The sequence below is a fragment of the Silene latifolia genome, unplaced genomic scaffold (genome assembly GCF_048544455.1).
Source record: "Silene latifolia isolate original U9 population unplaced genomic scaffold, ASM4854445v1 scaffold_760, whole genome shotgun sequence".
Taxonomy (NCBI): Eukaryota; Viridiplantae; Streptophyta; class Magnoliopsida; order Caryophyllales; family Caryophyllaceae; genus Silene; species Silene latifolia.
This window is the reverse complement of record NW_027413671.1, coordinates 1-15,568: the sequence shown is the minus strand read 5'-3', so window position 1 is coordinate 15,568 and position 15,568 is coordinate 1. Positions and strand designations below refer to the sequence as shown.

Here is a 15,568-nt window from a genome sequence, read left to right as displayed (position 1 = left end):
GTTCTTCGTGGCGTGTCCCCCGGCCGAGTGGAGTCACATGGAGTGGCTTCACGCCCATGATTCGCCTTCTGTGGAACCCGCCACATAAGGGATGTGCACATTAATGGACTTGGGTTTATCGCTCGATGGAGATGAACGGGATTTGTGGGTACGGGCGCGTCCCCCACCGGGCGGTGGAGTATCCATTGCGCTGGGTACTGGACAGGGCTACACACTTTAGTGTGTAGTCACATGGAGATTGATTATGGAGACCGGATTTGATGTGATGATTGAGTCGTTTGGTAATTGTTGTATTGTATCTTGTTTTTGTGTAATTAGTATGACCCGTTTAATTGTTTTAAAAACTCTGTGGTGATCCATTCGGGATGGTGAGCGAGCTATTGAGCAGTTTGACTAGAGGCATTTGGGCTAGCTGGGATGTGTCACACGAGTTGATTAGAGTCTTCCGCTGTCATATTTTAGTTGTTTAGACATTTGGATTTTGAGAACATGTATTGTACCTTTTGTCAGTTTGGATTTGGGTTTGTAATCACTTTAAACAGTTTTTGGCTATTTAAATTATGTTTCCTTATTGTCATTTAATTATCATTGGGTCGGGAAACCGAGATGGTGACGTTCTTTATACCCGAAAGTGGTTCTGTTTAGACTTGAGTATGGGGGTGTCACAAAAAAAAATAATCAAATTTATTCATGAATGTGTTTCTACTTCTAATAAATTAATTAAGTATCTTCATTTTCCAATTCTTTTTATGTTATTTTTTTAATGTTGTGTTCCATTTTTTTTTTTTTGGCGAGCTATTTTATCGTCTTTGTTGCCTTTCATAACCTACAATACAATTAATGGACCCAATCATCCTCACCCATCCATAATTCAATGTATTTTGAATTATCAATTCCGACTTGGTCTATTAACTTAGGTGTTTTGATGAATTCGCTCATACGAGTTTAAAAATTATGTTTTGATCTCATAGCGCATAAACCCCAAGAAGATTAATAGATGGTCAAATAATGAGCAATGAGAAGCATTTAATAGGCTATTAAAATGAGTATAGTATGACATGGGATTCTAGCGCATAAACCAAACAAGCTTTAAAAATCCCAATTCATGGGATTCTAGAATTCCCATGAATTGGATGAGCAACCAAACGAGGTCTTATATCTTTAGTTATATATTACTAAAAATTATAAATGTTCGATATTCATAATATAATCGGTATGACAATTTAAATAAGATCTCATGTAACTAAATTTTATGTTATAAATACTAAAAGTTGTATTGAAGATTTTTCTCACTTATAAATAGTGTCCAAATAGTAAACGTAAACAATTCTATATAACGAGGAAAGTATAAAATATTATTTTATTTATTTAACTATTTAAGTGATCCGTACCAACCCTTAATGTTAACGAAAAATTATTGTGTCTTTCTTACATCTAAAGGGAATTCACCAAATGAAATATCACAAATTTTCATTATAGTATCAAATATTTCGTTTATACGAAAAGACGAACGGAATTTAAATACCTTAACACCAAATGTGACCACGTGATAAACTACCTGTTGTAGCTTAGAAATGATAATCTCGTTACATTTGACGTTAAAATGATGACATTTGGTACCGCCTTTTTTGATAGATTTAAAAATGGCCCGTCTATAATGAGACGGACTGGATATATATTATAACACAAATTGTTAGAAAGGACGTTCTTATAGTATAAGACCAGTCTAAACTTACACTAAAGCCCAAATCACATTTTTTTCTTATTAAACAACTCATCAAAATCCTCTTTATTAAACAAAGAACCACAGAGCTGATGTGTCAGCCTGTGGTTGAAAATTGAGGTTTTAAAAGCAGTTTTTTTTCTGATGCTATAGGGCCCCGCAAGAGTAACCCACGTTCAAGTCTCCCATTTACCGCAATTAGTTTGTCTTATAATATAATCTATGGAATATAAAATAATTTTTTCGGCATAAAAGGGTTTTAACGCTTTCAAATTGAAAGTGGTGCACAAATTAGTTCACTGGAAATGAAATCTCACAATTTACGATTCTTCGATAATTACAGTACCATTACAACATGTAATAAATAATTAAGAAATTAACAACAGCTATAAAAATAAAATTTACCGTAAAACCATTATAAAATCATCAATAATAAAAAAAAATATTATTATATATATTAGTTTTAAAAAATAAATACACCTAACAATTAACCAATAATCAGGTGTGTAACGTCATTTATAGTTTTGCACCCAAAAATTGTAATTAAATTTAATTAATCATCACTAACAAAGAGAATTTATAAAATGATCAACAACAAAATGATTTTTTTTAATAAAACCAAATGAATGTATATCATCCAAATCAATCATAAATCATACTAAAAAAATATATTTGACATCATCAAAACGAGATCATCATTACAAGAACAAGAGTAAATAAGAACGATCAATATAATATGAAAATACCTAAGCGTATATAAGTACTAGATTTGGATTGTCACATAATTAGAAGTAATTTTGAGTGAAAGATTGATGATATCAATTAATCAAAGATGGAGATGGAGAAAGATTGAAAGAGAGAAAAAGAGGTGGAGGAGCGGCGAAATAGTGAGTTGGAGCATCTGATTGTAGAGTAGTAGTGGCTAGGGTTACTCTTAGTTTAAGAACTTATATTGGGTACGTAACTTAAAGATTAGTGGCTAGCGTGGGCTGTTTTGTGTAAATTTCGATGGGCCTTATTAAGATCACTTGGGTCAGTTTAAGACCGTCTTAACTTAAATACTTTACAACAGTTTTTAATTCTATAGCTATTAGAGTTGTCTTAAGTTAAGACGGTTTTAAATACTACTCACTCCGTCCCGGTCAATTGTTGTCCTTTCGTTTTGGCACAAAGACCAAGGAATGAGGAAAAGGCCAATAATTAAATGACAAGTGGAACAAATTGAATGTGAATGATCAAATTACTCACAAAGTTCATTCTTAAAATAGAAAGGACAACAAATGACTGAGACACCTAAAAATGGAAAAGGACAACAAATGACCGGGACAGAGGGAGTAACTTATTATTTTAAAATATCTTATATTGTCATATATTCTACATCTCATTAATTTGTTCCCCAAATTAAAACACTCTAACAAATAGTATAAAATGTGAACAATTATAGGAATAGAGGAGTACCAATTTGTGTTAACAAGCTAGGATACTTGGTCAATATATTTTTTTAACATATACTTCCTCCAATTTTTGCACATTGTTTTAAGTAAATTGATCATAATACTCTTTTACCCCTTTTAAACCTCACTCACCTAAATTGGGAAATTTTTCATTGTATAGGATAGTCATCCTTATGTTATATGCCGATTTTCTAACATACTTCATTTTTCTTATTTGATCATATTCTTATTCCCTCCTTTCTATTGAAGTAGAACCATGAACCATTTTCTCTTTGCAAAAAAGTGAGTCAAATTGGCTAATTCAACAAATCTTAACTCATATTATTACTTTTTTAAGATATTAATCTTATAATACATAGGATAATACACTATTGAATTTCAGAAACGTTGGTTGCCACATGCTCATATTCTAATATTTCTTCATCGTGATGACAAATTCCCGAAGGCCACAAATGTAGATAAAACTATTAGTGCTAAGATACCCGATCCTGATGATGATAACCCATTGTTATATGCTCTTGTGAAGGAGAATATGATACACGGTCCATGTGGCAAAGACTTCCCTACTTACCCGTGTATGGTTGCATCTAAGTGCTCTAGAAACATTCCGAAGAGGTGCATCGAAAGCACAACGGTTGACGACGACGGGTATCCTGTATATAAGAGGAGGGAGAATGGATTTATCGTGGTGAAGTGTGGACGCAAACTTGGCAATGAGTGGGTAGTTCCATATAATGCGCAACTATTGTTAAAATATCGTGCCCATATAAATGTCGAGTGCTGTAATCAAGCTCGATCAATCAAGTATTTGTTGAAGTACATAAATAAGGGGCCTGATCAAGCCACAGTGCAATCTTCTTATCGTCGTCGAAACGAGGAGAATCCCGCCCAAATAGATGAGATACAGAGGTTTTATGATTGTCGTTATTGTTGGGAAATGTGTTCTCAACAATAGTGCGATCACATGATTTAAATATCATTATTAAATCTCATTTTAAGAATACAATTGGGAAGTAATATTGTTACTGTCAACTGGTCAACATATATCGGTAATGATTGGCTGACTAGAGTTTGACATTCACGTCGTGTGACGGTGATCATTTGACTTCTAGGTCATACCTAAAGGGCAATACTCTTAATTGATTATTTAATTAATCGTATAACGTTGCGAGTTAATTAAATTACTTGAAAATTGACGGACGATTTTGGAAGTAAAATTTACGTATCAAATTGAAATGTGATTAAATGAGATATGGTCTGAGTAATTGAATTGTATCATTACTCGGATGAAATTATTGTTTAAAGAAACAATCGGAATTGAATGAATTATTATAAATACAATCTGTTGTGATTTATAAATTGGTAAAATATTTTGGCACAAGTAATTATGAAATTACTAAGTCGATTTTTGTATGTGACGTATTTTTATTAATACGTTGATTTTTAATGTGTTAAAAATACATAACAAATTTATGTCACATATGACATGTGACATATTGACAATTGACAAAATAATATGGATACCATATTAACATATGTGCCGAAAATAAGAGGAGGTTTAAGCTAATATTGTGGTTGTTTTATTAAGTGGTAAACACAATCATTACATGCTTTAGTAGCCATGCAAGCCTACTAAACATTGTGAAGACAAATGTATGCATGCATTGGCTACCCAATAAACCCCCTCCACCGGTTTTTGATGAAAAAACCATCATTGGTTTTTCATCCAATTTTACCTAATATTACACTAAAATGTGTTAGTGAGGATTCATTCTTTTACTTATCCAAAATATAGAATTCTAGAGAGACAAAAACCTCTCTTCTTCTTCCTCCATAAAACCGAAACATTTATGTGTTTATAAATGTTTTTGGTTCAATTTTTCTACCACATTAATATTATACTAGTTCTTGTAATATTAATCAAATTAAGTGAAAGCCTTGGGTATAAAGCTTGGGGAGAGATCTTATACTTAGATCTTTGTTCTTCCATAAGGATAAGCTCAAGAACAAGAGAGAAAGGTGATCTCTCTTGTGCCCATAAAACCGAAATCAACAATGTAAGAACATGATTTCTACTCTATTTGTTTTAATGTTTGCATGCATAAAATCCGTATTCAATTTTATGACAAATAAATTTCGACATATATGAGTATGTTAGTATGTATATGAATCTACATTTCCTTCAATTGGTATCCGAGCCACGGTTGTTTGCATGCAAATTGGTTAAAAGTTTTTCCGAGTTATATGAATAACAAAATAAAACTTGTAAAATTTGTGTTATTATGATATATCACGAAATTATTACATGCATGTTAATATTTCTGGTCCTAAAGTATTTTAGGATATTTTGGTTAATTTTTCGGATTTTTATTGTTCATAATTTACAATAATGGCATTTAAATGTGATTTTATGAGTAAAAATGTCATTTTTGGTCTAAAAATAGCTATACTTCGAATTTTCACTTGGTTTTTGGATATGTTGTTACATATATTATTTTGAGATAACCTGTAAATTTTCATAATTTTTGGACTTGTTATGCTCGAAAATGATTTTTTCATTATTAAATTCGGATTTAAGAGAAAAATAGGTTAATATGAGTTAAATTTCGAATCTGGTCATAGAAAATTAATATGTTGTCACATGCAATTTTACAAGATGTGTGTAAAATAATTGGCTATAAAGAAGTCTTTTAGCATGATTTGTGAATTTTTGAAGAAAAATAGCATAAATAGTGACATTATTATTGAAAATTAATAAAACATAATCTATGACTTTGGAAAAACGTCTAATGTTGCATTTTATTATATTTTTCAGATCTAAAATTGAAAAGTTAATGAATATATTTTTCCCATGTTTTATGATTATTTTTTTAAATATCGATAAACCGCAACATTGTTTTTCCGAAATTTTTCGAAATTTTTAACCTAAGATTTTGAACATTATGAGTGTCATGGAATTTTCCAGAATGTTCATGAATTTTAAATTTCAAATTCTGAATTTATTTGAAATTTTGTGATTTATTTGAAGTTAAATAGCTTATTTTGTAATTTTGGTCCATTTATGAACAAATTTGTAAATAAAGGTTAATTATGGTCAAATTATTAGTGAAGACTATATTTTGAGTCCTAAGAGGTTAGGGTAATTAACTTATGCATAAATATGAGTTTATGTATTTTTGTGATTATAAAATGTTGAAATCACGCAAATCCGTAAAAACCGAGTAATATACGATATTAGCTAATTAAAAGGCGATTTAGCATAAAAATTGAGCATGTTCATACATATTATAATGCTGCATTTTTCTTTATGATTGTCATAATTTTAATTTATGTAATTTTGAATTATGTAATTTTACTTAGTATGGCCTTAGATTTTAATTGGTATTTCCCGAAATGTATGGGAATATCGATTCGGTTGTAATTTTTATTGTGATCTCGTATCACCGTTTTGTAATTTAATAGATTTATTTTATTTTAGTTACAAATGTATAATAGGAAATTATGTAATTTATTATGTAATTTTATTCATTCCGGAGTTCCCAAAGACGGATTTCTTCAAGAATGGCGATACATAAAGACGGTGTTACCTCGAGATGCGTGCAACAACCGAAGTTCAAGGGACCAATGGAGTTGGTTTCCGAATTTGTAATAGTTAAAGAGTTTTTCTATTTTAGGAAAGGCCATACTAGGATTTATTTATCTTTTATGCTTGCATTTTATTTTATGTCACATGCATTGCTAAATCGCCATAACTAAACATGCATTGTTATTTCATCGAGTTTATCGACCGTGTCAATTAGAATTATCGTAGTTCACCGCTTTAGTTCACTTAAAACGTGATAGATAATAAATTGACATGACCTCTCGCTAAAACAATTAATTGAGACATAGCCTTACCAAATAGTAGAAACCATGAAAACCTATTTCGTGAGGGAGTGCACTCGGCCACACCGGGGTACAAACCTTGTTACGTAGGGGAAGTGGGTGATAAATGTCTATCCACCGAATTCATGTTGATGAGGGTTTCATCGGCCACACCGTGCCCAAGTTAATGTGGTTTTGGATCATGGACACATTTATTCGAAATTTGGATTGAACTCAACAAAAGTTTTTCGATAAGGGTTTCATCGGCCACACCGTCCCCTTGTTGAATGTGTTTTGGGCTAAAGATATATGTTAATGTAATATTATCGACCAAGAGTTCTAAAAGTATAATCGATTAAAGCGTTAATCCACCGAGTTATATTGATAAGGGTTTCATCGGCCACACCGTGCCCAAGTTAATATGAATTTGGGTCTTGGAATCATTTATCATAGTTGGGTAGAGGTCACTATGTAAATGCTTTACTTGTTATTTACAAGTATTAATAAAACGATAAATGTTAAGTTTTCCACTATTCCGTTTTTATATTGTTCTATTTCTTTACCACAATTCATATACGATATCATTTCGATTTTGATACAAATCTCCATTAAAACATCGTAACTAAAGACAAAAAATTTGATTTTTCTTCTTAAGACCTCAAGTTAACCATTGCTAAGGATCTCTCGTAAAGAGTATAGATTAAAGTTATTCATTATCAAACAGGTTTTTGATTCTTGACTAACACATCTACTTGCAATGGAATGTTTTTTCATGTACTTAAATGCATTAAGTACATCGAAGCGATAAAATTATTTTGATAATTAGTTTTGTCAAGAATTCGTAATTGACCAAAATAACGCAACCACCTCAATGAAAGTTTTTAAGACTAAAACGAACAAATGAAGAGTGTTCTTCATGAATTCAATTTTGCTTCTCAAAGCAAAGACTCATTGAAATGAGTGGGAGCATTCTCTTAAACCGTTAAGATGAGAACGAGGTTCAAGAAGTAAAGATAATAATGGAATTGATACAAGGTAATGTTAAAGGTAAAGTTGTTGAGAATAACGATACTAAACCTATCAATCCCGACCGATAAAGTTTCCATTGTCTTAAAATGTTGGACACGAGAAAGGAAACTACCCCAAATTATTGAAGAATCAACAAGTTAGTTGTGGGACATCTAATGGGACCTTCTTCTTTAAAAATGTTTATTTGATTAAACATAAATTTTGCTAATACTACTTCGTCAATATTAGAAACCAATGGAGGTTTTCATCATTGTACTTGATACATAGGATGATTAGAATATGACGACTAGCAACAATGATGTCGAGAGATAGAGTAATTGTGTACTCAATCTAGTTTTTGGATTTAAAGTGGTACTTAATTGTGACTATTAAGTGCATAAACTCTAAATAAGAATATAAACTTGTTAAGAGACAAGAGAGGTTTTCACTTTTGTGACCCTATACACCACGATTTGATGTATGGCTAGCCCATTATCAAGGTGATTATATTCTAAACCAAACTAGAATGACATATCATGTAGATGATGTAAGATTCAAATTGGTAACCCAAGATTAAACCTTAAATTTTGGAATGATGAACGCAAAGAGTTATCTAGTACTCTTGAAACCATTTGATCGTTAATGGTATATGCGTATCTTGTATTCAAAGCAAGATGTCTCGTGCCTTTTGGTTGAAAAGGAGATCGAGGTTGTAAATCATTGATCCAAAATAGGTTGATCATTTTCTTTTACCAACGATTTAAGTTTACGCTAATATGTTCACTTAATAAGGTAAATAGAGAAATCTTTGAAGAGTTCAAAGAAGCACGATTTAGTCGTGATGGGATTATCAAAGTGAAGACTTTGATATAAGCCAAAGAAAATGTGATATAGAATCACAAGTTAATCTCTCTTGGAATAATGTGTGATTAGATAAGAAATCAAACGCTATTCGATATGGTTTGGATTTCAATCAAGTTACTTTAAGTTACTTGATCCATTTGGGGATTTTATCATTTTTGTCTAAATTATTTTTCCACTAAATCAAAACATATGAGATATGAAATGGTAAGGGTACCATGCTTGTAAGTTATCACAAGAAACAAATGCTCATTTTTTCCCTTTCAATTATCACGAGCACGACGGGTTTGCGGCTCATGAATCTGTCTTTCTAAAATACAAGTTTATTTCTAGAAGACAGAGTGGGAGAAATTATTCAAAGAGCCACAAAGAATGTTATGTAGCAAGAAACTGGTCTTTCTTGGCTACATGAGACGTTTTGTGTAACACGTTGTTTCTTCAAAACCTAGGAGGTTAAAATTCGTCACTTGTTAAAAATGATGAATTCATGCTACTTTGAAGAAAGTAAAGAGCTTATAACTTACAAAAGAAATTGTTTGATTCAAGTTGATTACTTCTAGAAAGTAATGAACATATGACTTACATAAGAGTGTTTAAAGTCACAACTCAATACAAGGCTTAGAGCCATGAAAATCCGAAACAAAAAGGCTTGATTAGTGACAAAGAGTTTTGCACTAATAAAGAGATATTTCAAAGCAAGATTGGTTGCAAAGGGTTTTGCACTAATTGAAATGCTTAAGTCTATTTGGATCTTCTTAGGGATTGTGTTTCATTATGAGGTTATGAAATACATAGCAAGTGAATCTAAAACCCACTTCTTCAATAGAAGGAATGTATTCAATACATGTCTTGAGTTTAGTAGATTCTTGCAATCCTAAGATAATGTGAAACTTAAGAGAGGGTCTTAAGTAGGACATCAATGAGTTAGAATCAACATTTTGATCATGTGATAAAACATTTCTCGATAAGTCGAGAAGTTGTGTTTATACATGGAGTTTAGTGGGAGTTACGGAAATTTTAATTAGTCCGATATGTGGATGACATATTGATCATCAAGAATGATTTAAGACTTTTGGAGTATTATAATACATCTTTAATATCCAGATTTATGAAGATAAATCCACATGATATTAGCGTCAGTAAGAAGTCTTATGTTGATAAGATTCATGACTAGTTCAATTAAATTAAACATATTTGATTGATTCCATTTGCTTCCGCTGCCGGATCAATTAAATGAATAATGATGTATAACACTTCATATACTTTGAGTATGATGAATTGTTTTCAAAATCGAATTTAAGTAATCTTTGCCAAGTACGCCATAAAGATTACCCTTAAGTGCATGCAGAAGCATTAAGGAAGTAAAGCAAAGTGTTTATGATGCAATTTTGTGTAAGTGTGTTACACAAGTGACAATTGACAATTGAGGTTGCGCATGGTTTCCGACAAAACCATAATCAAAACACATTAGGATGGTTAAGATACCATTGTGGCTATGATAATTAAGAAGTAGATTTTCTAGAATCGTTCTAGGCAATAAAGAACAATGAGAGATATTTATAACGGAAATTGAGTACACTTGCAATCATGAGATGTGCAAGAGGATGAGTCCCGCACACTGTGAAACCAGTGGGAGCTATTCTTAGGCTAAGAGGGCCTATGTCTTGATTGGATCTCGACACGTACTCAGAAAGTTTTGTGATGCAAATGTATACATTACAAAGGAAACCGAATAATGTAGTAAGGTTGAGTAAGGTACAAGAAATTGATAAAACCTACTAACCAAAGCCTTCTCAAAGGCTAAACATGATGAGTCATGTCATTTCAATTGAATTGAAATGAACAACTACGTACAAGATCAAATCAGATTATAGAACATGAAATAGTAATCAGGCATTGACTATTCATGTGTGATAATCGCATTTGTCGTTCGAGTTTTATTTTAAAACTCTTTTATTATACTTTGTTACATCCAAACGGGTTGTAGTGACAATTGAACCCCGTTAAAGTGAACACGGATTAGCATTGTATTCGCCCATAGTCACTTGTATGAGGTGACGTCTCGAAGTGACTAGAGTGTGATGCGATTGATGGCAAGTTCAAGTGCCATACAGTCATGTGAGATGACTAGTCGATCACATAGGCAGATGTTAGGAACACCTTGTCGGGCCTTATGACCGCTTATAGAGTTCTGGCAAATTTATATAGCCTGGTCGTGGCGAGAGCTACTATAGTATTCAAATGAGTCGATTCTTTTGACTAAAGACTATTCACCTAAGATGGCTCGGTTTGGATTAACTTTGATTTGTGTTACTACGACCTTCGTAAATGGGGTCAAATGGGCATATTTTGGGTTATGATGGCTGTGGCTAGTCGAAGGGAATGAGTGCGATAGGAATTGTCCATCCCCTTGTCGGGTTAAAACAATATCTCGTGGCCACTCGAGGAGTAATGAATCGAAATGCGTGTACGCTCGGAAGGTATCCGTAGTGGATAAATCCGGTCAATCAGTTATTCTCCAGATCGAGGAAACCACTCTCGATATGATCACTTGCAAGTACGACCTGAAAGACACCTTGCATTGAGTGGGAGATAGTAATAGGACAAGAGAATTGGTGACGCACACTTGTCGAGGACAAGTGGGAGATTGTTGGAAATGTGTCCTCAACAATAGTGCGATCACATGATTTAAATATCATTATTAAATCTCATTTTAAGAATACAATTGGGAAGTAATATTGTTACTGTCAACTGGTCAACATATATCGGTAATGATTGGCTGACTAGAGTTTGACATTACTGTCGTGTGACGGTGGTGATCAGTTGACCCCCTAGGTCATACCTAAAGGGCAATACTCTTAATTGATTATTTAATTAATCGTATAACGTTGCGAGTTAATTAAATTACTTGAAAATTGACGGACGATTTTGGAAGTAAAATTTACGTATCAAATTGAAATGTGATTAAATGAGATACGGTCTGAGTAATTGAATTGTATCATTACTCGGATGAAATTATTGTTTAAAGAAACAATCGGAATTGAATGAATTATTATAAATACAATCTGTTGTGATTTATAAATTGGTAAAATATTTTGGCACAAGTAATTATGAAATTACTAAGTCGATTTTTGTATGTGACGTATTTTTATTAATACGTTGATTTTTAATGTGTTAAAAATACATAACAAATTTATGTCACATATGACATGTGACATATTTACAATTGACAAAAATAATATGGATACCATATTAACATATGTGCCGAAAATAAGAGGAGGTTTAAGCTAATATTGTGGTTGTTTTATTAAGTGGTAAACACAATCATTACATGCTTTAGTAGCCATGCAAGCCTACTAAACATTGTGAAGACAAATGTATGCATGCATTGGCTACCCAATAAACCCCCCTCCACCCGGTTTTTGATGAAAAAACCATCATTGGTTTTTCATCCAATTTTACCTAATATTACACTAAAATGTGTTAGTGAGGATTCATTCTTTTACTTATTCAAAATATAGAATTCTAGAGAGACAAAAACCTCTCTTCTTCTTCCTCCATAAAACCGAAACATTTATGTGTTTATAAATGTTTTTGGTTCAATTTTTCTACCACATTAATATTATACTAGTTCTTGTAATATTAATCAAATTAAGTGAAAGCCTTGGGTATAAAGCTTGGGGAGAGATCTTATACTTAGATCTTTGTTCTTCCATAAGGATAAGCTCAAGAACAAGAGAGAAAGGTGATCTCTCTTGTGCCCATAAAACCGAAATCAACAATGTAAGAACATGATTTCTACTCTATTTGTTTTAATGTTTGCATGCATAAAATCCGTATTCAATTTTATGACAAATAAATTTCGACATATATGAGTATGTTAGTATGTATATGAATCTACATTTCCTTCAGTTATATCTCAGCATGCGAAACTGTGTAGAGAATCTTCAGCTTTGAAATCCATTATAGGACCCCTCCTGTTGAAAGATTGCGCTTTCACCTTCCTGATGAACAAAGCATTGTTTTTAACGACGAAGACCCTATTGATGTAGTCATCGATAATCCCACAATCGGTATGATAAAGTTCTTGGCTTGGATGGATTGTAATAAATCTAGCGAGGAGGCACAACAAGTATTATATAGCCAGTTTCCGACGAAATTCGTGTGGAAACAAGAAGAACGTCCTTGGCGTCCTAGAAAAAGTGGTTTTGCTATTGGAAGCTAAGAATGCATAATGTTTCCCCTAATTGTGGTGAACTATATTATATGAGAACTCTATTAAACTTCGTCAAGGGTCCTAAATCTTACGAGGATTTAAGGTGGTTTGATGATGTTTTGCACCCTACATTTAGAGGTGCGTGTTATGCGCGTGGGCTGCTTGGAGATGATAAAAAGTACATTGACGCTATAGAGGAAGTAAGTCGTTGGGGTTCCGGGTCTTATTTGAGAAACCTCTTTATCCCTTTATTTTTGTCTGCTACTATAACGATGCCAAGTAAAGCGTGAGAGAAAACTTGGAAGCATGTTTCAAATGACATCCTATATCGACAACATAATGCGCTTAAAAACCAAGGTTAGTTGTTAAACGAGCATTTGATGATTACTGTAAATTCATATAATATTATAATAACTCCCTTTTTATTTAAGCACTGCCGTGTAATAATTGCTTAATATACATTTAAAATGGTGCGCGCCTATTAAATTCAAAGCGTTGCGATTAACGGAGGATGAACTTAAGAATTATGCGTTGTTAGATATAGAAGTATGTCTTCAACGCAACGGCAGTAGCTTACATAGGTTTGAAGACATGCCTTTTCCCGAATCTTCCACACCTCATCCCGTGAACACGTTAGTTTCCGACGAGCTATCTTATGTTAGAGTTGCTTTAGGGGAAGAGCATGTGCACCTTTTATCTTCCATGACTAACAAGCAAAAGGCCGTCTACAATGGGATAAAGGACGCAGTCCGTAATAATCGCGGAGGTGTTTTCTTTGTATATGGATATGGAGGGATAGGTAAAACATTTATTTGGAGAACCTTATGTACGGCATTGATAAGTAGAGGATAGATTGTGCTTCCTCTAGCATCCAGCGGCATTGCAGCTACCTTACTTCCTGGTGGAATGACCGCTCATTCGAGACTTAGTACCCCAATCAATGTAGTTGAAAATTCTACGTGTTCAAGGATTAAACCAGGATGTGATTTAGCTGAACTCTTAATTAGGACAAAGCTTATTATATGGGACGAAGCACCAATGATGCTCATATATGCTTTCGATGCTGTTGACAGAAGTTTAAGAGATGTCATGCGTTTTTTGAACGACAGAGATATCAATCAACCATTTGGTGGTAAGGTTGTCGTATTTGGAGGTGATTTTCGACAAATACTTCCCGTTATCCCTAAAGACAGTAGATCGGAAATCGTGAATACGTCACTTTGTACTTCAAATTTGTGGTCTACTTGCAAGGTACGAAAAAAAAAGCACGTTTTGAATAAACTATTTTTTATGTAACGGTTATAAATTTACTTTACTTTATATGACCTCATAAACTACATATTTGTTTAATCATACAAGGTATTGAAATTGACAAAAAACACACGCCTTCGAGGCGGAGATTCGTGTTCCGAACTTGCTCAGATAAAGGTGTTTTCAGAATTGATACTAAAAGTTGGGGACGGGGAAGCTGTAGATCCGAATGATGGGGAAGAATTAGAGTTGCCGAATGACATTTTGATTCATCACACTGGAGATCCTATCGCTTCGATTGTAGACGCCATTTACCCATCCCTCGACAATCAACTATCGAATCCTGGGTATCTTCAGGAGAGGGTCATCCTTGCACCTACACATGAGATCGTTGATTTGGTTAATAACTACGTATTATCTCGAATAAATGGAACAGAGAAAATTTACTTCAGCTCAGACGAGGTTAGTAAAGATGAGAGTAATATTGGGGTCCGTGATATGTAATCCACATAATTTCTTAACTCTATTAAGTGTTTGGGGCTTCCAAATCACAAATTAAAGCTGAAGGTTGGTGCTATAGTTATGCTTCTTCGGAACATTGATCAATCTTGCGGATTGTGCAATGGCACTCAACTGATAGTGACAGATTTGGGATCACGTGTGATTAGAGCAACAGTCTTATCGGGTAGTCATAAGGGCGATAAAGTGCATATTGCCCGTATTACACTTACTCCATCTGATTTCAGTAAGTTCGCGGTACAGTTTGACAGAAGACAATTCCCCGTTGCGGTGTGTTTTGCATTGACAATAAGTAAGAGCCAAGAACAGTCCCTAGCACATGTTGGGCTTTATCTTCCAAGGTCGGTGTTTACGCACGGTCAACTCTATGTCGCTATTTCAAGAGTCACAAGCAAAAAGGGATTGGAGATTCTGATTTGTGATAATGATAAACACGTGTCCAATAGAACAAATAACGTAGTGTATAAAGAAGTTTTTGAGAAGTTATAGTTCAATTAACTTATGATTGTACCCCATAACAACTTTTTGTTGTATTTATTTCTTTCCAATTTGTCTACTTTTGTTAACTCTTCAAATTTTCGAGAAGTTATTTTTGTTCTTTCAGAATTCCTAAATAGATATTAGGGTTAAAGAGCACATCCTATTAACAACCCCACTACTTCAACCAAAAAC

The 15,568-nt window shown here is 33.3% G+C and overlaps 2 protein-coding genes across 2 annotated transcripts; both read left to right on the top strand.

Moving 5' to 3' along the window:
* Window positions 1–3,559: 3,559 nt before the first annotated feature.
* On the top strand, window positions 3,560–13,135 carry LOC141640345 (uncharacterized; the record flags this gene model as incomplete). The annotated part of the gene is made up of 2 exons (XM_074449152.1): window positions 3,560–4,086; window positions 12,880–13,135. Coding segments are annotated over 2 exons (783 nt in total), but the record flags the coding sequence as incomplete, so codon positions are not given.
* Window positions 13,136–13,137: 2 nt separating this feature from the next.
* Window positions 13,138–15,166, top strand: LOC141640346 (uncharacterized; the record flags this gene model as incomplete). The annotated part of the gene is made up of 5 exons (XM_074449154.1): window positions 13,138–13,405; window positions 13,665–13,925; window positions 13,995–14,377; window positions 14,486–14,839; window positions 14,939–15,166. Coding segments are annotated over exons 1-5 (1,494 nt in total), but the record flags the coding sequence as incomplete, so codon positions are not given.
* Between the last annotated feature and the right edge of the window lie 402 nt (window positions 15,167–15,568).